Raw genomic sequence first — 26,133 nt, 5'->3', positions numbered from 1 at the left:
TTTTTAAAAAAAATTAATTTTAAAAAAATGAGTTGAAAATGACAAAGTGACAAAATTAGTGATACACATTTTCCAAAACATCTGTGTACATAAATCTATATTTTATTTATTGTGTTTCTTCTTTTGTAAGTTTTTCTTTCTGTTTTCTTATCACCCTCTTCTTTGTGGCAGCCCATCAGATATTGGAACACTGCTATCATGTCACCCACAGTTTTCCTTTTCACTAGACTAGATGTATACAATTTATTTAAACATTCTCCATTTGTTTTAGCCTTCAACCCCAAATTATCTTTGTTGCTCTTCTCTGTGCTCTTTCCAATGTCTCAATATCTTTTTATATTGTGGTGATTGAAATTAAATGCAGTACTCCTGAGGAGGAGCCAAAGTCGCGATGATATGGACGTGCGGTCTCAATGCTCCAAGACCGCAGCCGATACTTTTGCCGCTGGGTGGTCCAATCGGACCTAAACCATCACGTAGAGACAGCGAACAGGAAGAATATGTCTTGCTGATCTCATGGATGTTTAGCTAGAATAGGACATACAGTAAGTATTCAGTGTTAATGGAGGATTTTAGAAATAGTAAATGAAATGCCAGTATGTGGTTATGTATTAAATCTTGGTATATTTTATGATGAAGGATGTTTAAACAATTATAGTCAAATGAAAATGGAGATATTATGATAGTAACATGTATAAATATCTGAGTTAAAATACTTGAGTTAATATGAATTACGTTTGTTGACTGTGGAAGAGATGCACAAAAGTCTTTTTGTAACCAACTGATACACTTTCTACAGTATGTAAAGAAGGATGTGTTGTGTTTATTTTGAAAATAAAAAATAAAAAAAAATTAAAAAACTGTTGGAAGAGGGCATTTACTAATCCTTTCTGCTAATGTCTGATTTCTTTTGATTCAAAATATTTTACAGTGTGATGATCATGTATAATATCACCTTGTGCAGTGGTTCTCAACCTGTGGGTCATGACCCCTTTGTTGAACAACCCTTTAACAGAGGTTGCCTAACACCATCCACCTCCACTGGTGTTGTCCATGCTCAGGAGCATGTCCTAAAGTGGCAGCTGCATGAAGAGTGCTGGGTGGTGAAGCAGCCTCCTCCCACTTCCGGGCACAGCCTAGAAACCACCCTGCCCAGTCTTCATGCCAAGAAAAGGGTGACATGCCAAAGGAGGAGAGAGATGGGTTCTTCTGGGTGGTGGATCAGCTTCAGCTCCAACGGACATCTGAAGCGAGTGGAGTTGGTGGTGCACCAGAAAGCAGGAGACCAGTGAGGCAGTTGAGCCACCCACTTCAGCCAGGCTCTCGCCCAGGCAGGTGCATGCCGGGATTCAAGCTGCCTTGTGCCTGGACGTTGCCTTTGCTGCCCCCGCTGTTGGTCCTGTCTTGCGGGCTAAACTGAACTCAGAGGCTTTTTGGCCCCCGGGAAGGACTGGCAGGAGAGGCCGGAGGGGAGGACAGGCTCCCTCCACCCATTCCATCCATCCCGAGGTATTCCACTCAGGATGGAGCACAGTTTGATGTAGCTTAAGCCTCCATTTAAAATCGCATTTAAAGGGCAACTTCTTAATCTGTTTTTAAGGAAGGAAGGAAGGAAAAGAAAAGGGAAGAAGGGAGGAATGGAAAGAAAGAAAGAAGAAAAGGGAGGGGAAATGGAAAGAAAGAAAAAAGGAAGGGGCAATGGAAAGAAAGAAAGAAAGAAAGAAAGAAAGAAGAAAAGGGAAAGAGGAATGGAGAGAAAGAAAGAAAGAAGAAAAGGGAGGGTGGAACAGAAAGAAAGAAAGAAAAAAGAAAAGGGAGGGAGAAATGGAAAGAAAGAAAGAAAGAAAGAAAGAAAGAAAGAAAGAAAGAAAAGTGGATAGGTGGGTGTGTGGGGGAAATGGAATGTAAAAAAAGTAAACTTAAAGTGAAACTCATGTAAACCACGAACTGCTGCTGGAGGCAAGGAGGAAGGTTGTTTTATCCTGGAAAATCCCAGCCTGGCTGATCTTCTCCCAAACCAAGATTGGCAGATTAATCATTATGCTTTAATTATGTTCAATTTGTAATAATGAAAATACATCCTGCATATCAAATATTTACATTACAATTCACAACAGTAGCAAAATTACAGTTATGAAGGAGCAACGAAAATAATTTTATGGTTGGGAGTCACCACAACATGAGGAACTGTATTAAAGGGTCGTGGCATTGGGAAGGTTGAGAACCACTGACCTAGTGAATATTAATAGAAGATTTATGTTGTAAGTAAAGCTCATTCTTTAACTGAATTATACACAATTATATATAATTATAAATAATTAAATACATGCTAAGGAATCTAGTATTTATATATTAGTTTTGATGCTTATTTTTCTATTTCAGAATCCAACTCTGTTGTCACTGGAGCTCCTGGCTTCCAAAATAAAACCTCTTTTCACAGCAGCTCACTTTCCCATCTGCTCATTTTGTTCATCACCAACCTCATCATTGTGGCTAGAAGGAATGATTATTCTTCTGACATTATGTACCTTGTGCCTCCCTGTACATGGCCTCCCCTTTCATTGGGATGTTCAGTTTTTCTTCACTTTCTAGCTGTTTTTCCCAGTCGTTCAAAAATCTGTGTCTAGGGATCTTCTAATCCTTGTATCTTATTTTGTATATATCTTAATTTTGTGGGGATTATTTTGTAATATTTGCAAATTTTTGAGTAAAAAATACTGAAATATGAAAAAGGATGAAATATTTTTCTTGATGCTTTGCCATATGAATTTAATTGGTTCTTCAGGGGATATGGTAGAGACCACAGGGGAGAATATTACCTTATTTCAGGGAACAATTTATGGCAGAAAAACAAAAATTATTAACCAACAAAACTGAGGATCTGTATGCTGATTTTTAAAACATGTATCTATATAAACTCTCTTTTTAAATTTTATTTGCTGTGCTTCTGTGAGTTTTCTTATTTCTACATATTTATTGTATTACTTATTCTACTATTCTATTACAACTATTTTATAGCTCTCCAGAGGCTTACATTATACTTAGTTCTGTGTTTTAGGTCTGTATTTGCGGTGTACCCAAACAGCCAGAGTTGGGAATGACTAGCATGTATGTGCAAGGGAAACCTTTACTTTTACCAAACAGCCAAATGGACTCTCGAAAGGGATGTAGCTTGGAATACAACAATTAACTATCATCTTGTGTGTTGGCACTCTCAATACAAATTCCACTGTTTCCATGGTTTTATTGCAACTCATTAAGCATCTATGGGTTTCCTGAAGTTTTCCTCTTCTGCTTCCATTTTTATTTTCCACTCTTGTCTTAATGATATGTGCTTAACTGGGCTTAACTAACCAACTTATCAGCTGTTCTCCTAGAGAAGGTGGGATTTCTTAAAAAGTAGAGGTGAAAGAGAATACCAAATGATGAAACATGGTTCAGGGACTTCTTTTCACCTGATTCATGTTTCACCCTTCACATTGGATTGCTGCAATCACTGCAGTCCTATTTCTGTTAGCATCATTCTTAGATAGATTAGTGTTATGAGATAACTGGTACTGGAGTATTTTGAAATAGCTATAAAGTTACTGATAGCTAATTATGTTAATAAGCACATAGAAGTCAGTTTTATTTTGGTCTTCAAGACTCTTGAAGAAAAAATAACATAATAAACATTCAGAAGAAGATCCTCTTAACTGCAGATAGCAATTTCACTACCTGAAAATTATATCAATCATAGGAAAATTAGCATCAGCAATGTAATTTCAAATCTCCCTGGATATGAATTAAAAAATGATAATATTTAAGTGTTTTATTTTAAAATATTAAAGTATTATTATTGAAAATGTAGGTTCACATTGCTGAAAGAAATTCTGAGATCTCAGAGTTCATGGTTGTAATAGTTCATGGCTGCATCTCAATTTGTGGCCAAACTCTCTTGGAAGGAATAGAGTTTTGTATTTGATGGGAGAATGGTTTCTTCAAATTGAAGTATGACTTTCCCTCTGATTGCTGAAAAAGGGAATTTATTTATTTATTCATTTTGTCAATATCTGATTTCTATTTTAAAAATATTTTCCAGTGTTCCAATGTTTATTATGTATAAGGTTGTGTTTTTCTTCTGTTTAATTACATGTCATTAATGCACGTTTAGGTTTCTAGTATTTATGTATCAGACTTAGAGCTTATTATACTATTTTTTCTTTTTTCAAGTAGATGTAAACATAATTCCATTTGTCTGTCATATAACATACACACACACACAACACACACACACGCACACACACACACACACACCACATTGCACAAGGGGGCAATATCTCCTCTCAAGATTTTCAAGTGGAAGATACAGCAAATTACTGTTATATTTATTTGCTAGATTTACATTGTTCTCCTTCTAGAAGCACAAACAACACACATAACAAGCACATCCAACAATTTTCTAACTCAGTCACAATCCTATATGAGTTGTAAGAGATTGTAATAGAAGTAATCTTCTATGTCTGAAAGTAAACTTCAGCAGGGTTTTCCTAACCGTAGGCAATCCTTTTAATTGGGAGATGAAATAACCTAACTGGGAGTAGGAAAGAAGAAGGGGAAAATATAAGGTTGGTGTTTGTTTGTTTAGAATGTGTGGATTACAATGGACAGAAATTAAAGGTGAACTCTTCTACTTTAATGTGTCCAGCCTACATGTATTCTTTCCATAGTCTGTTTCTCTCTTCATTCCGTTCATATTTTATATTCCTTTTTGATTACTGTTCTCACCACATATCAAAATGCCACTTTCCACATTTGATCTAACTGTATCCCCCTTCTCTGTTTCCTTGCAGTTATGCCCTGGAGCTTTGTCTGAAATATAACATGAATAATCAAACAATTTCTTACTTTTTGCTGCTGGAATTCTCAAAAAGTTGGCATATACAGCTTTTACATTTTTTTTTGTTCTTTGTGTTGTGTCTGGCAACTGTAACAATAAATCTTCTCATCATCTCTGCAGTAGCTTTTGACCATCAACTGCCAGCCCCAGGTACTTCTTTCTAATGCATTTGGCTCTACAGGACTTGGGCATTGTTTTAGTAATTCTTCCTAAAGCCATGATAAATTCTCTCATGAACACCAGACGTATTTCTAACTTTGGTTGCTTTGCACAGGTCTTGATCTTTGCCTCCTTTGGAGCTTCTGATCTATCCCTCCTGACAGTCATGGCATATGATTGGTATGTTGCTATCTGCAATCCACTTCACTATGAAATGGTGATGAATTGGAAAGCCTGCATTAAAATAACAATTGTAGTATGATTTGCAGGTCTTCTGTATGGACTGTTGCACGCCACTGGCACTTTTTCTATCCTTTTTTGTTCTAATATTGTCAATCATTTTTTCTGTGAAATTCCACAGTTGCTTAAACTATCCTGCTCTGGTTTCAATCTACTTGAGGTTGGAATTCTTGTTGCCAGTATCATTGCTGCACTAGGTTCTTTAACTTACATGTTTGTGTCTTATGCTATGATCTTCAAGGCAGTTTTAAAAATCCCTTCTGAAAAAGGAAGACAAAAAGTGTTATCCACTTCTTTTCCCCACCTTATTGTAGTATCTATGTTACTATTAACTAGAAGCTTTGGCTGTATGAGATCTCCCTCAGATACTCCATCTTACTTGGATTTTGCGTTGACTGTTCTGTATTCTCTTCTTCCATCTCTGTTCAATCCAATCATTTATGGCATGAGAAATAAGAATATTAGAAATGTCCTGTCTAAACTGGAGATTCTGAAAAAAAATATTTTAATATTGCTTCTATACTATATATTATATGTATGTGTTATGTGTATATATGTGCATGTGTATATTGTTTGTACACTGATTTTCTAAAACAGGTATTTGTATAACTCCTTTTCTAAATATTAACCACTATGTATCTGATCTGTGAGATTTTATACTGATTACTATGGATTTATGGTATTATTTACTCCATTATAGGTTTTGTAAGTCTGTATGGGCTTACATTGTATCTCATTCCCTGAGCCTTGTTTTAGGCATGTATCAGTAATCTTATCAGGTACCTACATTCTCCCTACAAACAAATGTGGCTTGCAATACAACAATATAATAATCCTGCTTTTTTTGACTCCCACACAAATGCCACCTATTCTATTATTTTGTTTTGTAATGTAAGGTTTGAGAATACGTTGAGACCCATAGAAGTTGAGAACACATCCAAGTCACAATGAGCCAAACATGAAACTTAAATAGAGGCTTGAATAACAACCAGAATTTAATCTTTGATCAAAGACATGATGGTCGGTTGTTCCCAACATACCACAAGGATATGCGGGGAAGAACTACCCTTTAGAGAAGGTGTAGCTGCTTTTTATACAGTTAGAATAACATCCTGGCTTTACAACACTGCTCACTAGTTTTACCAACTGTATCTCTTTCCTCTGTTCCCAGGATTGGCCATTTGTCCCCCTGTTGTGAAGGGCACAGATCAAAGGTGAGATACCTTCTCAGGCAGAAGGGGGACATATCAAAGGTGTCAGTTTTACAGCTCTTTACAGCTCCATTCAGGATAGGTTCTATGCCCATAGACTGCAGATTGATAGGAGTTCAAATGGCAAGGATTTGACATTTGCCAGATATTCTACAGACCCTAATAACAGTGCCACAGGAAGTCAGTTGCAGGGAACAAAAGGCACTTACAGCGTGCAAGCTTATATGTTACAAATACAAGGCATAATATATGTGTGTTACAGAAAACAAATATTTCTACTAAAACCAACAAGTTTGTATCCTTATTACTATTTCCCTTCAGTAACTTTTGGCATTCCATTAGATTTCTGTAGCTTTCCATAGACTTCTTTTTGGCCTTTCCCCCTTGTAATTGGCAGAATTATTATCCACTTCTAGATATGTGGACATACCTAGCCAAGGTCAATATCTGGTTCCTGCTGGAATTCTGCCATTCTGAAAAGAAGGGTGTATGCTTCTTGTGGGTATGCTTCTTGGAATTGAATTCTTTGAATGCTTTCACTTTTGCTGTAACTGCATGGGAATTAGGGAGGGAGATTGTTCCATCATGATGGATTCCCACCAGCCAGTTCCAGCATGTTACCCAAATCCATGGTGCCCTAAGGATGATTGCTTATCACTATCCCATCTCATAAAACCTTTGTGGAATCATAATGGCTACCGGTGGGCATGGGGTACTAGTTGAGGGTTGAACAGGAGAAATTAGCTTAACATTTCACACAAGAATCTCCAGACTCTGCCTGACTTCTCTGCTGTCACTTCTCTCAGTAAAAGTATCTTTTGAACTATGATTTGTTTCAAGAGTCATGCTTTCCTGAGAAGATAGTCGAGGCAGGTCCTTACAGTCAAGTTCTTCCCCTTCATGTGGGATGCAGGATAGAGGGTGAGATTTTTAAAAACTGGAGGTCAAAGAGAATCACAAATGATGAAACCTTTACCAGGGAGGTCTTGCCACTTGATTGTTTTTCATCTTTCAGAATGTACACTACAGCCCCCATTCTGTTAATAATCTGAGATATTATTATTCTATGTGATATGCTAACTGATCCTTGGGGAAGCTATAGTGTTCTTAATGGTCAATTATATTAATGAGGACACAGAAGTCAGTTTTATTTACATTTGCTAACTATGTTAACAAGCACATATAAGTCAGTTTCATTTTGGTGTACAAGTCTCTTGAGGGAAATAAAACAAAATTAATCAACATTCAGAATAGATATATTTATGACTGTAGATAGAGGTTTCACTACATGAAAATTAGTGGGACAGCATTGACTTAGTGGTAAAGGCAGATTTGGAGAGCTTTCTGTGTAGACTTTAAAAATTAATTAACTATATATTTAACATTGGCACCTTTTCCACATGATATTTATCAAGAATAAAAAGCAGTTATAATTTGCAGAAATTTAGAGCAAATCTTCATGCATGAACTGATCCCACATGGATGTATTAGCATTGGCAAAGACATCTCATCATCTATCTGTATATGAAAAAAAGAAATGCATGGTAAAATGTCTTTTTATTTCTGTGTTTTTAAGCAAGTTAAGTATTATTGTTGAACATATAGTAACATGGCTTTCGACATTGTTAAAAATGGTGAGATATCAGAGTGAAAAGGTGCAATAGGTTGTGTCTCATTTTCTGTCTAAACCCTACTATAAATGTGTTTGATTTATATTGGATGGGATACTGCCTTTTCAAACTGAGTTTTCATTAGCTTCTGATTGTTGGACAAGGGGATTTATTAATTTATTCTGCTGATATTTGAGCTCCTTTGATTAAATGTATTTAACAGTGATATAATTGTGTGCTTATCACTAAGTGGATATCAAAATAGCAGTTAGTTTGTAGCTTACGTTCTATCATTTTCTACCTAATACTATGCTATTAAATACATGATTAATAATCTTGTATTTAAGTATTAGTTTAAAAGCTTTTTCTGCTATTATTTTAGCCTAATATCTGGCAAGGAAAGTGAGATAAAAGCATTGCTATCACTTTTTTTTAACACGCAAAAAGATTATACAAAAGGAAATGTGTGTTCGCAGGATATGCAAGTAAGAGATGTAGAAAATCATTTTTATATTTCTTGTGTAGAGTTATACTCACTTTCTCCCAGAAGCACAAAGCATCATACGTTGGATTTCTCCAATTTTCCAACACTTTCGCAATCCTGTAGGAGTGGAGACACATTATGATGGATCAGATTATTCAGAGTAATCTTCCATTGATGAAAATAGACCTAAACCAACTTTGTTGTACTCCAAGCCAATGGTTTTTATCATTACATGGGATAACACAACTGAAAAGAGGAAAGTAGAAAAATGTGAGCTTGATGATTGGTCATGAAGTGCAAATGGGTAAAAATGGGAAACATTGTACTCTGCTATCCCCATCCTACGTCCCTGTTTTCAGAACCTCTGTTCATTGCATCCATGTTTTATGTTTCTTGATGTTTTCTATTCTCACCACATATTAAAATGCCACCTCCAAAATGTTATATAACTGAATTTCTCTCCTTTCTTTCCTTGCAGTTATGCCAGCCTTGTCATGAATAAAAGATGGAGAATCAAACTACAGTGCCTTATTTGTTGCTTTTGGAATTCTCAAATAATCGGCATCTGCAGCTTTTGCATTTCTTCTTTTTCTTTGTGTTATATCTGGCAACTGTAACAACAAATCTTATCATCATCTCTGCAGTTGCTTTTGACCATCGACTGCACAGCCCCATGTATTTCTTTCTTACAAATTTAGCTCTACAAGACATGGCCATTGTTTCAGCCATTGTCCCCAAATCCATGATAAATTCTCTCATGAACACTAGACAAATCTCTTACTTTGGTTGTGTTACTCAATTCTTTTTCTTTCTCTGCTTTGAAGCTTCTGATTTTTCCCTCCTGACAGTTATGGCATATGATCGGTACGTTGCCATTTGCAATCCATTACATTATGAGATGGTGATGAATTGGAAACACTGTGCTAAAATAATTCTTCTAGTGTGGGTTACAGGTATTCTTTATGGAACGTTGCATACCAGTGGCACTTTTTCCATTCTTTTTTGTTCAAATGTCGTCAACCAATTCTTCTGCGATATTCCACAGTTGCTAAAACTATCATGCTCTGGATTAAATCTACTTGAGGTTGGAATTCTTGTGGCCAGTGTCATTGCTGTAACAGGTTGCTTTACTTTTATACTTGTATCTTATGCAGTGATATTCAAGACAGTGTTAAGAATTCCTTCTGAAAAAGGAAGGCAAAAGGCCTTATCCACTTGTATTCCCCATCTTACGGTAGTGTTTATGTTTGTATTAAGTGGATGTATTGCCATTCTGAAACCTTCCTCTAACACTCCATCTCTTTTAGATATTGGATTGACTGTTCTCTATGCCCTGCTTCCACCCGTGTTCAATCCAATCATCTATAGCATGAGAAACAAGAATATCAAATATGTCATTTCTCAACTTTGTAGGTTTTAATGAATTCTTTTAACGTTATTTTTATTTTTACTCTTAACATTATTGGTATTCTTTTTTTCCATTAACCTGCCTTATTCCTTATTCAGAGAAGGAAAAGAACAGTTTGTAAGGAAGACACTTCTTTTATTCCTGAAGAATGGTAGAACTCAAAAAGTCACTCAGCAAATATTCTGCACCACTAATTATTAATACACTTTTGGGGTGCTGAATGTGGATGTTTGACAGCTTCTGGCATATCATAGTGTGACTCCCCTTGATTTTTGATGAAGTGAGTATTGGGGAGTAATGTCATTGTGGAAAATATGTGCAATGGAGAATAGGATTTGTTTTTTAAAAAAATCTCATTTTGCTTTCCTGTATAAAATGGCTTTCTTTCATTGTTTTCAGATAATACGGCAAAGGAAAGCTTTATGTGCTTCAAACTTTAAATGATCAGTTGCTCACTCTTTTTGTTATTTTGTTCTTTTAAGTCACCATTTGCCTTGACAAGTACCTGCATTTTTTCTTGGTAGGATTTTCAGAAAGGATTTGCCACAGTTTCCTTCCTAGGACTGAGGAGAGGGAGAGTGATGGCCCTAAAGTCCCCCATTTTGCTTCGTTCCTACCACAAAAGTAGACCTCACCAACTTCTGGTTTTAATCTTGATTCATTAAATTCTACATCAAACTGTTTTTAACACATGCACACCAGAGCATTCTTTCTTTCCCTTAGAACTCCTTTGGGAAATTGAAAAACAGGGTGGGCAGAATGAGTAAGTTGGTTCTAACTACCATAACCTTTTGGGAATCACCAGAAATGAAAAATCAAGATGTATAATTCAAAACCGATATAGAATATCATTTAAGATTTCATTAACACTAAATAGATACAAAGTGGAAAATATGAGACAGGTTTTATTGTATAATACCTGAAAAAAGGAATATAAATAAATGTACATCAGGTTGATATTTTATTGAAATGTTCCTGAGAAGTATTTAATCCAAGCTCGTGAAAAGATATACCAAAAGCCTTATCCAGGTTTGTATCATCTATGCCGCCATCTGTCCAATACTTTTTTAAAATTTATTTTAGTTAAATGTATATAACATCTATACTTAAATGAAGATTCACCAAATAATGGCTCAGTAGGAGCATATTTTGAAAGGTGCAATATGCTTAGTGGCATCATTTAGGCAATATCGGTATCTTCCATTGAGAATGAGTCCTTTAAATTAAAAGGGTATAAAATTTTCATCTATATTTGTGCACCTGTATTCAGTGCTGGGATTCAGCTGGTTTGCACCATTTCATGTGAAACAGATGTTAAATTAGCATTCCTCGTGGACCCAGCTTCAATCATGCTGCCAACTTAATTCTTCGCCCCTCTCACTTTTACCCACAGACTGACCAATAGTCCCTGCACACAGCTACAACCCTCCATACATTTCCCCCAATTCTTCACCTTCCTGCACATGGTCTCAGGAGCATTAACTCCTTGTCTCTATGGTAACCCCTCTCCTCATTCCTTGGAAACCTCACCTCTGAAATGAGCCTCATCCAGATGGCTAAAACAGCTGAAGACCAATGTGCAGAAAAGCACCCTAGGAAACAGCCTTTTGGCAAAGAGTGAAAATTTAACAACCGGTTCACCCAGGATCAGTTTGGTCATCTCAGGAGGCTCATTCCACGTTTGCAGTGAAGTTGGAGGATGTGGGTGGGCCACACCTCTCACAACAGCCAACCTGACCCTGGCAGAGGTGGGTTGCTCCTGATTCAGCTGCTGGACCACCACCATTTTGGTTTTTAGTCATTGTGCATGTGCAATTCACTGTAAATTGTTTTGCATATACACAAAGAACAATTTACATAGAATAGTACACATGCATGCAGCGCGTGGGTTGAGAACCAGTAATAAAAGTTGAAGCAACCCACCTCTGTATCTTGGGCAACCTAATTGTTAAAGTATTTGAATACCACCACTGCCTGCATTTATGGTTCTTTTCTTGTTTATGTGCCCTATTTATGTAATTTCCTGTTGATAGTATACTCTGCAGTTGTTGTTATTCTTAGTTCTGTTTTATTCAATAAACTCTTTCAACTTTTACTTAATTTGTGTGGGAATCTCTGTGTAATCCATACACCTCATATTCATATTTTTGTGTGGCATATAGAAATGAGCCCATACCCTTCAAGTGTCTTTTTAATGCCAGTTTCATCTGAGGATCTCCAAGACTCTTGGATGGTTACCAAAAGTCTTTGACTTTACCAAATATGAAGAGCTTTGAAACTATGTGAAAATTCCCCATCCCCTTTATTCAGCGAGTACAAGGGAAAAACCAGCAAGTTAGCTTTAAAGGACTCTAAACTTTTAGACTTTTCTTAATATGGAGAAATCCAAATGTGTCATTAAACTTATCCAAATATTATAGTCATTTTCACTGCCACTACTCTGCATCAATGTTATAGAATATGATTACCCATGCTGTTACACAAAAATCCTATTCATATGTTTCCTTTTGATGTAAGACAGTCAAGAAACCAACTGCTGAAGTTTAACTGGAATTATACTTTTATAATCTTGAAAGCCTGGATGTGTTTTCCTTTCTCTTCTTTTTATACAGATGAGAAACATCTTGGATACAGTTTGATTTTTTAAATGCTTTCCTCATTTCTTTGGTGTCAAGATCATTTTTGACATTGTTGCTGCATAGTTTTCAACTGTTTTTAAGCATCCTGTTAAGGCATGTTGTTTTTAAGCATGGTTTGTAAAACATGAGCAAGATAAAGGTTAAATCCAAAATTGTAACATGGAAGAAATGAGGTTGATCAGAACCAATAAGACCTGATGGAACTGAAACACTCTTGGGATATTCAAGACTTCTGTGACATACATAAAAAGCTACCTTCTACCCCTTTCATATATAAATATAAGAAACTCTCATCTATAATTTCTATTATTTTGTCCTGGGACATCTCCAGAACATCTATCAAAATATTTGAAATTATCTGAACAAAGTCCTCTCCTTTTTCTTCTTCTATGTTTTGAAATCTTAAGAAAAATTCAGACCTATCCATCTCCCATCTTAATATTCCACTGCTCTCTCTTTCTACATCACTTAGTCTGATCTCTAGCTTCTCGGTTTTCTTCTCTCCTTCTTGAATTTTATTTTCAATTTTTTGAATTCTGTCTTCGTATTTCAGCATCCAGTTGTGCATACTTTCAACTTTCCCTTCCATATTATCAACTTTTTGCACTATGCTTTGATTTTGTTGCTCCATTACCTCCATTTTTTTTACAAGAGTGTCTAGCTTGCTATCTTTACTGTCAATTCCTGCTTGCATTTTCTGCATCATTTGCATAAGTGTTTCAAAATTTGCTTCCTTCTCTTTTTCATGCTGAGACATCGTCAGTGTTGTCCTCTGGCCTCCCGCAGGTGAGGAGGCAAAGGTTGATGTAGAGCCAAAAGCAACTGCTTTTCTACTCATAGTCAATTAGTATTAGAGGATGGAGGGTTATAAGTATAGTGGATGAAGTACGTAAAGTACGCAGAGGAGAGGAGGGAGAGATGAGAAAAGGGGGAAAGAGAGAAAAGAAAAGGGAGAAGGGAGAGAAAGGGAAAGGAAGAAAAAGGAACTTTTCCAACTATTTTGTTCAGAATTTAAATTGGATCATCTGTTGATGTCCCAATTTGTTCAGAGAAGAAAGAAATGCAGTAAGAATACCAAAGAAGATAATAATAATAATAATATAAAAAAGAGACACCCCCCCCTCCAAAAAGGGAAGGAGAGGTGTTTCAGCTACAAGTGGGAAAAAGAAAAAGCAGAAAAAATGTAAATAGTCAAGAGGTCAAAAAAATGATCCAAAGGTTAAAAAGAATAATCAAAACAGAAAAAAAGTGTAAAAGATCAAAAAGTCAATAGTGATGATCAAAAAATAAAAAATCGATGTTGATGTCTCCACAGCAGATGGTGTGAGAATGGTGTTGAGAGATGAAAGAATGCCAACAAGCTAAAACAAATGATTTTTTCGGACTCTTCCCCCCCCCTAAGATAAAAGTCTTTCCAAGGTCACTCTCAGCTCTGCTGTTTTGTCTAGCAAGATTCTAGCTGCGTAAATACATAAATCAAATGCATTACAGGAGGGATTTTGATAACAAAGTTCAAGTCCACTAGATGGCAGTGTTAGCTTGTGATTTGTAGTTTATAGCTTACTTTAGCCTGTCGTTCCGTAGCGTTTGTTAATTACTAATTGTTAAAATACAACCAAAAGGCTAAAAGGGAACAAAACAAAACAAACAAACAACAAAAAAAAAACAGATCTTCAAGGCACTTTAAGTTTGAAATTCACTGTCCCCATTAGGTTCAAAGTTAAAAATATCAACAACAAAAAAGGAGGAACACGAGAGGCCGATTTAAATTACAAAATAGTCCAGCCCGGCTTCCAAAGATTAAAAAAAGGAACAGAAAAATAAACTTCCAAACGGCAACATTTATCCCCGCCGCTTTTCTCACTAGTCAGCCTTATTTTAAACTAAGTTTCCAAATTTAGAGTGTTCTCTTTCCAACAAGAAAAAAGGATTTAAAACTCACACCAAACGACATGCTTATATCCACTCTCTCTCTGGGCTTTTGCATTTGTAGTCAGCATCGGCTGATCCGGAAATCACTAGGTTAGGAGGGCTTTCCTTAGGTTCCCAGAGATTTTGCGAACATCTCTGGGACCACTGGAGTTTCCCCCACCTCACTGTCTCTTCGGGACAGCTTAGATTCAAAACGAATCGTCCAAATAACCCGGTATAGATAGTCTCTCAGGAGCTGCCTGAAAGTCCGTCTTCTCACTGCTAAGCCCTGCCTTCTTCCCCCTGAATATTTCACTTTTGCTGTAACTACATGGGAATTGGGTTCAAGGATTGATCTATCAGGATGCATTCCCTCCAGCCAATTCCACCCTGTTAACCAAGGCACCCTGAGGATGATTTGATATCATCATCCCACCTCGGAGTTCTCATGGTACCGTATTGGCTACTGGTGGGCATGGGGCATTGGGTGAGGGTTGAACAGGGGAAATTAGTTTAACATTTCACATAAGAATCTCCAGACTCTGCCTGATTTCTCTGCAATCACTTCTCTCAGTAAAAGTACCTTTTGAACTATGATTTGTTTCAAGAGTCATGCATTTCTATGTTCATGCACCTATATTGATAGTTGACTTCTTGTTTACATGCCTTATTTGTGAAATTTCCTGTTTACGGTATACTCTGCAGTTGTAGCTATTACTTTATTCAATAAACTCAACTTTTATTTAATTGTGTGTATATTACTTTCTAATCCATGTACCTCATTTGCATATTTTTGTGTAGAATGGAGGAATAAGGAAATACCCTTCTAGTGTCTTTTTAATGCCAGTTCCATCTCAGGATGTCTAGGACTCTGGAATGGGAATCAAAAGTCTGAGACTTTCAGAAATATTAGGAGCTAGGGAACTGTGTGAAGATGCCCCAGGCCTTTATTCAGCAAGTACAAGGACAAAACAAGCAGGTTGGCTTTAAAGGTCTCTAAACGTTTTGACTTTTCTTAATTTGGAGAAATCAAAGTGTCACTAAACTTATCCAAATACAATGGTCATTTGCACTGCCACTGCTGCAAATTTATAGCATATGATTATCCATGCTGTAATATAAAATCTTATTCTGAATTTGAGCAGATGCCCCTTTTTTATGTAGGACAGCCAAGAAATCATCTCCTCAAGTTTAACCAGTTGTACTTTTATAATCTTGAATGCCTGATTGTGTTTTCCTTTCTCTCCTTTTTATACAGATGAGAGACAGCTTGGAGACAGTTTGATTCTTTTTTATGCTTTCCTCATTTCTTTGGTGTTAAGTTGATATTTGACATTGTTGCCACATAGTTCTTCGAATGTTTTCAAGCAACCCATTAAGGCATGTTGTGCTTAAGCATGTTTTGTAAAATAGGAGCAAGATAAAGGTTCAAGAGAAGTGAAAGAGAATCAGAAGTGATGAAACATGGTTCTCACTTGATTCTTGTTTCACCTTTCACAATTTGCCCTGCTGGTATGGCTGTGGCCCCAATTCTATTAACAAGCTCACTTATTATTATACAATATTATAACAGGAGCATAGGAGATATCTATTGTGTTCTTAACGAACATTTACATTAATAAGCATGGAGAAATAAGTTTTATTTATTTTTTGCTAATTATGTTAAGAAGCACATAGATGTCAAATTCTTGTTAGTGTACAAGTCTCTTGAGGGAAACAAAACAGTTATTAATAAACATTCAGATTAGAAATCTCTATGATTGCAGATAGATGTTCCACGACATGAAAATTGGTGGTACAGATTTGACTTAGTGGTAAGATATGTAACAGTCTTTCAAGGATAGAATGTATAGTCTATACATGAAAGTAAATCTCTTATTAATTGAAAGTTTAACAGAAAAGGAACAAATTACTATTTAGAGTATTTCAATACATTTTCTGTGTTATAACAGGGCTAGCTTTATAACTCTTCCATTCGGAAGATAATTGAATCAAATGACTGCATAAAGTAGTGTTGTAATATAATAGAGAAGCTATTTAGGAAAGAGAACTTTAACATTATTTGTTAAAAATATGGACTTAATACAGAAAATCTGAAGTTGTTATTAGTCAGAACACAATCTAGAGAGATTTCTATATTTGTGTTAATTGTATCTTTCACTCTATAATTTGCAAAAAAATTAGACCACATCTTCATGCAGGTAAATAAATTTTGAAATGAAATTGTGTGGGTGCAGTAATAGATAAATTGTGATCTATAAAGTTATTTCACAATTTCCATGCATACGGATCAAAGAAATGGATGGTAATTTTAGTAGTGTCATTAAAAGATAATTTCACATTTTTAAAAATGCTGATACGTCAGATTTTAGATCCATAATAAGTTGTTTATCTTTCTGTAGTCAAACTTTCAAGGGAATATAGATGGGTATTCAAAGAGAGACTGATTTTTTAAAAACTGAGCTTTCATTGTTGTCTGATAATTGGACAAGGGAATTAATTTATTCTGTTAATATCTGATTTATTTTGATTAAATATATTTAAAGTAGGATAATAGTGTATATAATATGGATGGTAAGTATGGAAGAAGCAAAGAAGGAAAGATGTCAGATTTACAACTAGTCCTTGAGTGGATTTATGATGGGTAGAAATTGACAGAATATACTCTGTGTGTACACACACACACACACACACACACAGAGAGAGAGAGAGAGAGAGAGAGAGAGAGAGAGAGAGAGAGAGAGAGAGAGAGACTTGTCTATGGTCTAATCCTCTATTCCTTGGGTCCATGCTTTATGATTCTTTTTGTTTTCTGTTCTCACCACATATCAAATTGTCACCAAAATGTATCTAACTTCATTTCTCTCTTTTGTTTTCTTGCAGTTATGCCCTACAGCTTTCTCCTAAATGACTTATGGAGAATCAAACCACAGTATCTTACTTTTTGCTTCTGGAATTCTCAAAAAATCGGCATCTATAGCTTTTGCATTTCTTCTTCTTCCTTGTGTTTTATCTGGCTAGTGTAACAGCAAATCTTCTCATCATCTCTGCAGTAGCTTTTGACCTTCGACTACACAGCCCCATGTACTTCGTTCTAATGAATCTGAGTCTACAGGATCTGGGCATTGTTTCAGTCACTGTCCCCAAATCCATGATAAATTCTCTCATGGATACCAGAAACATCTCTTACTTTGGTTGTGTTACTCAAAACTTTTTCTTTCTCTGCTTTGAAGCTTCTGATTTGTCCCTTCTGACTGCCATGGCATATGATCGGTATGTTGCCATTTGCCATCCATTGCACTATGAGACAGTGATGAATTAGAAAGCCTGCACTGAAATAGTAATTCTAGTGTGGTTTTCTGGTCTCCTGTATGGAATGTTGCATACCATTGGCAGTTTTTCCATTCTGTTTTGTTCTAATGTGATCAACCAATTCTTCTGTGAAATTCCATAATTGCTAGAACTATCCTGCTCTGGCTTAAATTTATTTGAGGTTGTAATTGTTGTAGCCAGTATCATTGGTCCACTAGGTTGTTTTATTTTTATTATTGTATCTTACACAGTGATCTTCAAGGCAGTATTGAAAATCCCTTCTGATCAAGGTAGGCAAAAAGCCTTATCCACATGTATTCCCCACCTTACAGTTGTGTCTATGTTATTATTAAGTGGATGTTTTGCCTATGGGAGGCCTCCCCCTAACACACAATCTTACTTAGATCTTGGGTTGACTGCTCTGTATTCCCTCCTTCCACCCTTGCTCAATCCAATCATCTATAGCATGCGGAATAAAAATATCAAACATGTCCTTTCTCAACTATGGAGATTCTAACAAATTCTTTTAATATTTTAGTTACCTCAATTTTTCATTTTTTGGCTTTTCTTTTACTTCTATGAATAAAGAATTAAGGTAGAAAGGGATAATTGTGATGAAGGCAAATCCAAAATCTCAAATCAGAAGAACCATATAATTCTATATGTTGCTTAGTAGAATAGATAGAATAGAATTGTTTATTGGCCAAGCATGATTGGACACACAATGAATATTCTCTCAATGTACATAAAAGAAAAAAAAAACATTCATCGAGAATCATAAGATACAACACTTCCTGATAGTCACAAATTACTATTAAGCATTCAAATCATTTTAGGAAACAAATAAAACAATATAAACTGTAAGGATACAAGCAACATGGTTTTAGTCATAGGTGGGAGGAGATAGGTGATGGGAAGGATGAGAAGAATAATAGTAATACAGTCTTCATAAATAGTTTGACAGTGTTGTGGGTTTTAGACATTCCCCCCACTGAGAGACTGACAGAGGTTTCCATCAAGGTCTTCTGTTCCGGCGGGAAATAGAGGTTGAATCCCATTGGTCAAGGGGTCTGACAGATCCCTTTAAAAGGGTAGGCTGCCCGACTATTCCCCAGGCGGATGTTTACTTGACTTGCAATAAAGAGCTGTTGTTACTGAAGCCTTTGTGTGCCCTCTTTACCTAACAGTGGGAATTAGTTGTTTAGCAGAATGGAATTTGGGGAAAAAACTGTCTTTGTGTCTAGTTGTTCTGGTGTGCCTTATAATGTCATTTTGAGGGTAGAAGTTGAAACAATTTATGTCCAGGAAGTAATGGGCCTGTAGATATTTTCACAGCCCTCTTTTGGACTCATGCAATATACAGGTCCTTAAAGGAAGGCAGATTGGTAGCAATTGTTTTTTCTGTAGTTCTAATTATCTGTTGAAGTCTGTGTTTGTCTTGTTTGGTTGCAGTGCCAAACCAGACAGTTATAGAGGTGCAAATGACAGATTCAATAATTCAGTAGAACTGAATCAGCAGCTCATTGTGCAGTGTGAGCTTTCTGAGTTGGAGGAGAAATGACATTCTTTGTTGTGCATTTTTGATGATGTTATTGATGTAAGGTGTCCATTTTAAGTCTTGAGATATGATAGAACCTACAAACTTGAAGGGGCACGGTAGCTCAGTGGCTCTGTGGCTGAGCTTGTCAATCAGCAAGGTTAGCAGTTCTGCACTTTGAATCCATAGCACCACATAACAGAGTAAGCTCCTGTTATTTGTCCCAGCTTCTGCTAACCTAGCAGTTCGAAAGCAGAAATGCAAGTAGAAAAATAGGGACCACCTTTGGTGGGAAGGTAACACCTTCAGTGTTTAATTATGCCAGCCACAAGACCACAAAGACATCTTCAGACAGTGCTGGCTCTTTGGCTTTGAAACAGAGATGAGCACTGCCCCCTAGAGTCAAAAACAACTACCACATATGTGCGACGGGAATTTTTATCTTTACCTTTTAGAAACTTGAAGGTCTTTACTGTTGATACTGTGCTGTCCCAACAGTATATAGCTAATTTAGGAATTAGGAGCTGTCTCCTTTAAGAAACTACCTCATGGGAAATGTAACTACCTTATGGGAAATGTAGTCCCATAACATATGACCACATCTGTGCCCGCTGATTGGGCAGTGGGGTACTCTGCCCGGGAAATTGGTTTATTACTGGGCACTCACTGAATCGCCATCGGCACCACCAGAAGCAGCTTTGCACCAGAGGCATGGGTTAGAGCAGTGATGGCGAACCTATGACACGCGTGTCAGTGCTGACACGTGTAGCCATTTGGGGTGACACGCACAGGATTTCATGCGATTCATCCTCGGCTCCTGCACGGCCGCCGAGGATGAAAGAATCTGTGCTGGAGGAACGGGGGTGGGTGGGACGTGTGATCTCCCCCGCCCACACTCACTTACTGTATTGCCGCCGCCCCTTTCTGAGCGCAGGGGCTGCTGGTAAGGTGTGCGTGCCTTGCGCACACACGTCATCAGCGCGGCGAGGGAGGACCCGCAGGAGAGGAGCGTGGGAACAGTGCGCGCCTCTCTCCAGTCAGGCCGGCACAGAGAGTCTACTCTTGGGACTGTCGGTTACGACCGCACCACCGCAGGGAACAGCGGAGTGCCAACGGGAACTGTGAGCGCCATTAGCAGCAACTATTGGGGTGCCATGGACTTGTAATTGCCCACAATAACTGAGATAAGTGAGGGGGAGGTTGTGTTAGCTTGTTAGGCTAGTTAACCCCTAATTGGCTATCTATAATTCTATCTGCTGTCACTGGCCCACTGATGGAGCACCCAAAAAATAAAAAACAAAGGTTAAGTAAAGGGAGTGGTAGTGGCAGTGGCCGACCCTTTCAAGAGACATGGAGCGAGATGTATGGCATTATAGAAAAAAATGGCAGATCATTTTGCGTTCTATGTACTGAAACGGTAGTAAGCAGAACGTGGAATATAAATAGACATTTTGAAACTAATCATTCCCAGCTCTTGGAAAAAAGTGAGGATGAAAGGAGGGAATACATTTCCAGGAAGCTACACCTTTATAAGAGCCAATCTAACTCCATCCTTAAATTTATGAAAGGCTCTACAAATTTAAACTCTGCAAGTTTGAGCATTGCTCACTCCATAGCTCAGCATGCAAAAGCGCTTAACAAAGAAGTTACTAAGCAGGTATGTTAAATAATTTGTTTTTGGTTTATTAAATACAATTATATATTGCAATTATACATTTTTGTAGTTTAAACTATAAATTGCGCAAAATTATGTTTTTGTCGAAGTGACACACAACGCGAGTTATGCTCGATTTTTTGCCGATTTTTGACACACCACGCCAAAAAGGTTGCCCATCACTGGGTTAGAGGAATTAATGTCTTTTTACACTACATGATGGGACAGATCATGGAAAGTCAGAAGAATCTTAACAGTGAACTGTAAGTTTTGCTATTAAGGATGCCTGATAATAAACGTGATCTGAAAGATATTCCTAAATGTGGAGTTAACTGGCTGCCCCAGCAGAACCTCATTGCCCGGGGCAGAACAGTAAAAAAGACATTAAAACTCCTTTAGCTTCCTTTGTCTTCCTCTCTGAGCTCCGAAGCAGAAGACAGTAGAAATCCTTTAACCTCCTGAGAGTGAAAAGGCTTTGAAGTTTATTCCCCTCAAGAAAAAGATGATGAATGATTTGCCCCCATCCAGAAGCTCCTGAGTAAATAAGATGTGGAGGTGGAATCCCAAACTCCGTTTGCATTTTAACTGAGAAAAGCTGCCAGGATTTTCCCACCCCCCTTTGGAGCAAAGAGAAACATCCCATTTCAGCGAGAAAGGCTGATTATCTCTCCTGAGATGAAGGACGTTGTTGTGATTAAGAAAGTGTGTTAAAAGGAAATCAGGATTTGCATGATAAAGCAACCCCCCTTTTGTTCCCAAAACTAACAAGAAGAGAAGTTCTTTGTGTAGTAAATGCGTCATGGAAAAATCTCCATGCAAACGAAATTTGAGTAAGGAGGAGGTCATCAGCCCAGAGCAGACCTCCCAACTCCTTTAAACTTTATTGATGAGTTGTCCTGGCAATGAGAGGCAATAAAGAGGCCAACCGATGCAAGCCTGCAGAAAGCCAAAACAGACATAAGGCAGAGGCAGACCAGCTGAATGAATTAAAAGAGAGTGCATGTTATGTTCTTGCTGATTTGTTATTGTTTGTGAAGTGGGAAAAGGTGCAAGCCCTTAGGAGGTATCAAGGCAGCCAGGTCCAAGAGGGGTTCCGAGTTTGGGTGCTCTCCCTTAGGAATCCCAACATTGGAGAGGCAGCTAAGCAAAAACTCAATGGGAAGCAGCCATTGCCCATCTCTCCAAATGATAGACACAAGCAGCGCCATCTAGTGACCACTCTAGAACTGCAGTCCAGTACCTTAAGCCAACACTAGCAATGCACTCGAGAGGCTGGCAGGTGAACTGCGCTTACATCTCCAAAGCTTGCCAATGCACTCTAGTGGTTGGCAGGTGAACTGCGCCTGCATCTCCAAAGCTTCTCAACACACTCTAGTGGCTGGCAGGTGAACTGTGCCTGCATCTTCAAAGCTTCTCAACGCACTCTAGTGGCTGGCAGGTGAACTGTGCCTGCATCTCCAAAGCTTCTCAATGCACTCTAGTGGCTGGCAGGTAAACTGCGCCTGCATCTCCAAAGCTTCTCAACGCACTCTAGTGGCTGGCAGGTGAACTGTGCCTGCATCTTCAAAGCTTCTCAACGCACTCTAGTGGCTGGCAGGTGAACTGTGCCTGCATCTTCAAAGCTTCTCAACGCACTCTAGTGGCTGGCAGGTGAACTACGCCTGCATCTTCAAAGCTTCTCAACGCACTCTAGTGGCTGGCAGGTGAACTACGCCTGCATCTCCAAAGCTTCTCAACGCACTCTAGTGGCTGGCAGGTGAACTGTGCCTGCATCTTCAAAGCTTCTCAACGCACTCTAGTGGCTGGCAGGTGAACTGTGCCTGCATCTTCAAAGCTTCTCAACGCACTCTAGTGGCTGGCAGGTGAACTGCGCCTGCATCTCCAAAGCTTCTCAACGCACTCTAGTGGCTGGCAGGTGAACTGCGCCTGCATCTCCAAAGTTTCTCAACGCTCTCTAGTGGCTGGCAGGTGAACTGTGCCTGCATCTTCAAAGCTTCTCAACGCACTCTAGTGGCTGGCAGGTGAACTACGCCTGCATCTCCAAAGCTTCTCAACGCACTCTAGTGGCTGGCAGGTGAACTGTGCCTGCATCTTCAAAGCTTCTCAACGCACTCTAGTGGCTGGCAGGTGAACTGTGCCTGCATCTTCAAAGCTTCTCAACGCACTCTAGTGGCTGGCAGGTGAACTGCGCCTGCATCTCCAAAGCTTCTCAACGCACTCTAGTGGCTGGCAGGTGAACTGCACCTGCATCTCCAAAGTTTCTCAACGCTCTCTAGTGGCTGGCAGGTGAATTGCGCCTGCATCTCCAAAGCTTCTCAATGCACTCTAGTGGCTGGCAGGTGAACTGCGCCTGCATCTCCAAAGTTTCTCAACGCTCTCTAGTGGCTGGCAGGTGAATTGCGCCTGCATCTCCAAAGTTTCTCAACGCAGCTCAGTGGGCAACAAGTGTACTGCACCCACATCTCCAAGTGTAGCAACGCACCCTAGTGACCGACAAGTGCACTGCGCCCACATCTTCAAGTCTTGCAATGCACTCTAGTGGCTGACAAGTGAACTGCAGCTACCTCTTCAATAGCAATAGCAATATAGCAATAGCAGTAGACTTATATACCGCTTCATAGGCCTTTCAGGTCTCTCTAAGCGGTTTACAGAGAGTCAGCATATTGCCCCCAACAATCTGGGTCCTCATTTTACCCACCTCGGAAGGATGGAAGGCTGAGTCAACCCTGAGCCGGTGAGATTTGAACCGCTGACCTGCTGATCTAGCAGTAGCCTGCAGTGCTGCATTTAACCACTGCGCCACCTTGGCTCTTCAAGTCCTGCAGCGCACCCTAGTGGCTGACAAGTGAACTGCAGCTACATCTTCAAGTCTTGCAACGCAACCTAGTGGCCAAAGAAGGGAGTTGGACTCAAAAATTGATAATGGATTCTAGATATTTTCTGAATTAATCCTCGTTATAGAACTTTTCTAACCATGGCAGAAGGGTCAGACATGCCTGAACCCATCATAGACTCAGAATTGGTCACCAAAAGCTCAGAATTGGATGCCCAACTATCAGAAAAAGCAGAAACACATCAAACTGCCTATGACCTAAGACAGCATAGAAAGCCTATGCAGGTTGTGCAGTCAAACCTCTTGGAGGAATGGGACAGGGTTTATCGAAGGCAGGAAAGTAACTGGAAGCAGTTGTAGCATCTCTGCGACAAACTCGAAGACGATTTACCCCTAAAACGCCTCCATTCTTTATGTAAAGATATGGACGAAATCTACGAGCTATGGAGATTTTATGGAAACCACCTCACTGATATCCAATTACAACTAAATGATGATGAAGAACTCCAGAAGAAAATGCTGCACATTTATATGTTAAACAAAGAGCGCAAAAAGCAGTTCCGACGCAGCAAAGACCTTATACAATCCAATCTGAAGAGGGAAACAGCCCCAGACAAGAAGGCTGAGTCTGAAGCGTCTCGACAGTCATATGTAGGTCCCTCTCATGCTTCCAGCAAAGCGTCCTTATCCTATCCCAAGGACACATCAGAAACAAATGCCAGATCTGAAGTGTCTCATCGTTCGCGAGCACCATCTCAGGGGTCACATGCATCCCCCTCTCACGCTTCTAAGAGGACATCCCCATCTAGTCCAAAAGTTACACAGGGAGAAAAGACCACATCAGTGAGGTCTCATCGTTCACATATGACATCTCAACAGTCACACACAGTTTCCTCCCATGCCTCCAGAAAGGCCTCATCTTCCCGATCAAAGGCAGGTAGCAGCGTCTCACAGCAATCTTCCCATTACAGCCAAAGGCCACGGATATCTGCAGCTGCAGAAGCACAAATAGAAGTTGAGGTGGCTGAGTTGGATCTAGAGTTTATACGAGAAGAGCAGCTGCTGAAGGAAAAGTCAGCAACCACGGCAGCAGAGAGGGCAGCTGCAGCAGCCAAAGCTCGGGCAGAGTTGGCAACCATGGAAGCAGAGAAGGCAACCATAGCAACCAAAGCTCAGGCAGAGAAGGTGGCTGCAGAAGCCAAAGCTCAGGCAGAGTTGGCAACCATGGAAGCAGAGAACGCAGCTGCAATAGCCAAACTTAAGGTTCAACTGGAATACCTTCCGTGCAAGCGGGAAGCGAAAAAAAGACTAATACAGGCCAAAGTTCTGCAGATGAAGGCTAACTGTTCCTCCCTCAGCCACAGTCCTAGGAAGCTGGAAAAAGATAACCAGCACAAGCATGTTAAGGCCTACATGGAAGACCCAAGCCCACCACAACAGGAACAAGGTGGAAAATCTCGAGCTGGATCACGAGACTCAATACTCGACAGTCTCATCAATGTCCAAAATGAAGAAATGCACATCATGACATCAACATGCACCGGGTCCCAGTGCATGGTGGGGAAGGAAGTCAATGGATTCTGCAGAGAAGCATTAGATGGTAGTGCACAGCTCCCACTGCCACGGTTACTAGAATGGGACAACCCACCAGATGATCGCAGTCAGGTTGCGACACTAGAGGTAGCAAGTATCCCACCTCACCTGAAGCACATGAGTAATCACTCTCCTGTTCTAGATCCCAAAGCCGAAATCCTGCTCTTGCCAGGAACAGACTCCTCCAACGCTTTCACCCCTCAACAAGTGGTCAAAGGTCCAAAGGACTCCCCATCCGCCCTCGAGACAAAACTTGGAAGGGGCATCTTTGGGATGGTGTATGTCGATCGACCTCAGGTCCCAATCCAGACAAACGTCTTCACAACTTCCACTCTCAGTAATGGAAGAACATCCCACTTGAAACCATGCCAAGAACATTTCACGACCTCATCGATTGAGCCAGTTTTAGGAGCAACAGTGTTCCAGACCAGCAAAGAAGACAATGACTTAGTCTTGTCAATAGAGAACAAAAAATTTCTTAGGCTCATGGTCAAGGAATTCCAACAGAAGGCCCCCAAGAATTGGATGGCTCCAATACCCTCTTACATACCAAGACAATGGTTTCCAAATAACTATGAGCAACCTTTCCCTCGCCTATTCAATCTGAGACAAATCATATACATGAAAGCTAATTTAGTAGAGTTCATAAACCAGATGGTCCAG

The 26,133-nt window shown here is 39.0% G+C and overlaps 1 protein-coding gene and 1 pseudogene across 1 annotated transcript; both read left to right on the top strand.

The window, feature by feature from the left end:
• The first annotated feature begins 9,088 nt into the window (after positions 1 to 9,088).
• LOC116520453 (olfactory receptor 14A16-like) lies at positions 9,089 to 10,003 on the top strand. The gene has a single exon (XM_032234661.1). It carries the CDS (start codon positions 9,089 to 9,091, stop codon positions 10,001 to 10,003), a length of 915 nt encoding a protein of 304 aa, XP_032090552.1.
• Positions 10,004 to 17,455: 7,452 nt separating this feature from the next.
• On the top strand, positions 17,456 to 18,370 carry LOC116520791 (annotated as a pseudogene).
• Positions 18,371 to 26,133: the final 7,763 nt, after the last annotated feature.

The sequence above is a fragment of the Thamnophis elegans genome, chromosome Z (genome assembly GCF_009769535.1).
Source record: "Thamnophis elegans isolate rThaEle1 chromosome Z, rThaEle1.pri, whole genome shotgun sequence".
NCBI classification, from domain to species: Eukaryota; Metazoa; Chordata; class Lepidosauria; order Squamata; family Colubridae; genus Thamnophis; species Thamnophis elegans.
This window is presented reverse-complemented; position numbering and strand designations above follow the sequence as displayed.

Coding starts and splice junctions, on each gene's coding strand:
- LOC116520453 (XM_032234661.1), top strand. CDS start 9,089: ATGGAGAATCAAACTACAGTGCCTTATTTGTTGCTTTTGGAATTCTCA.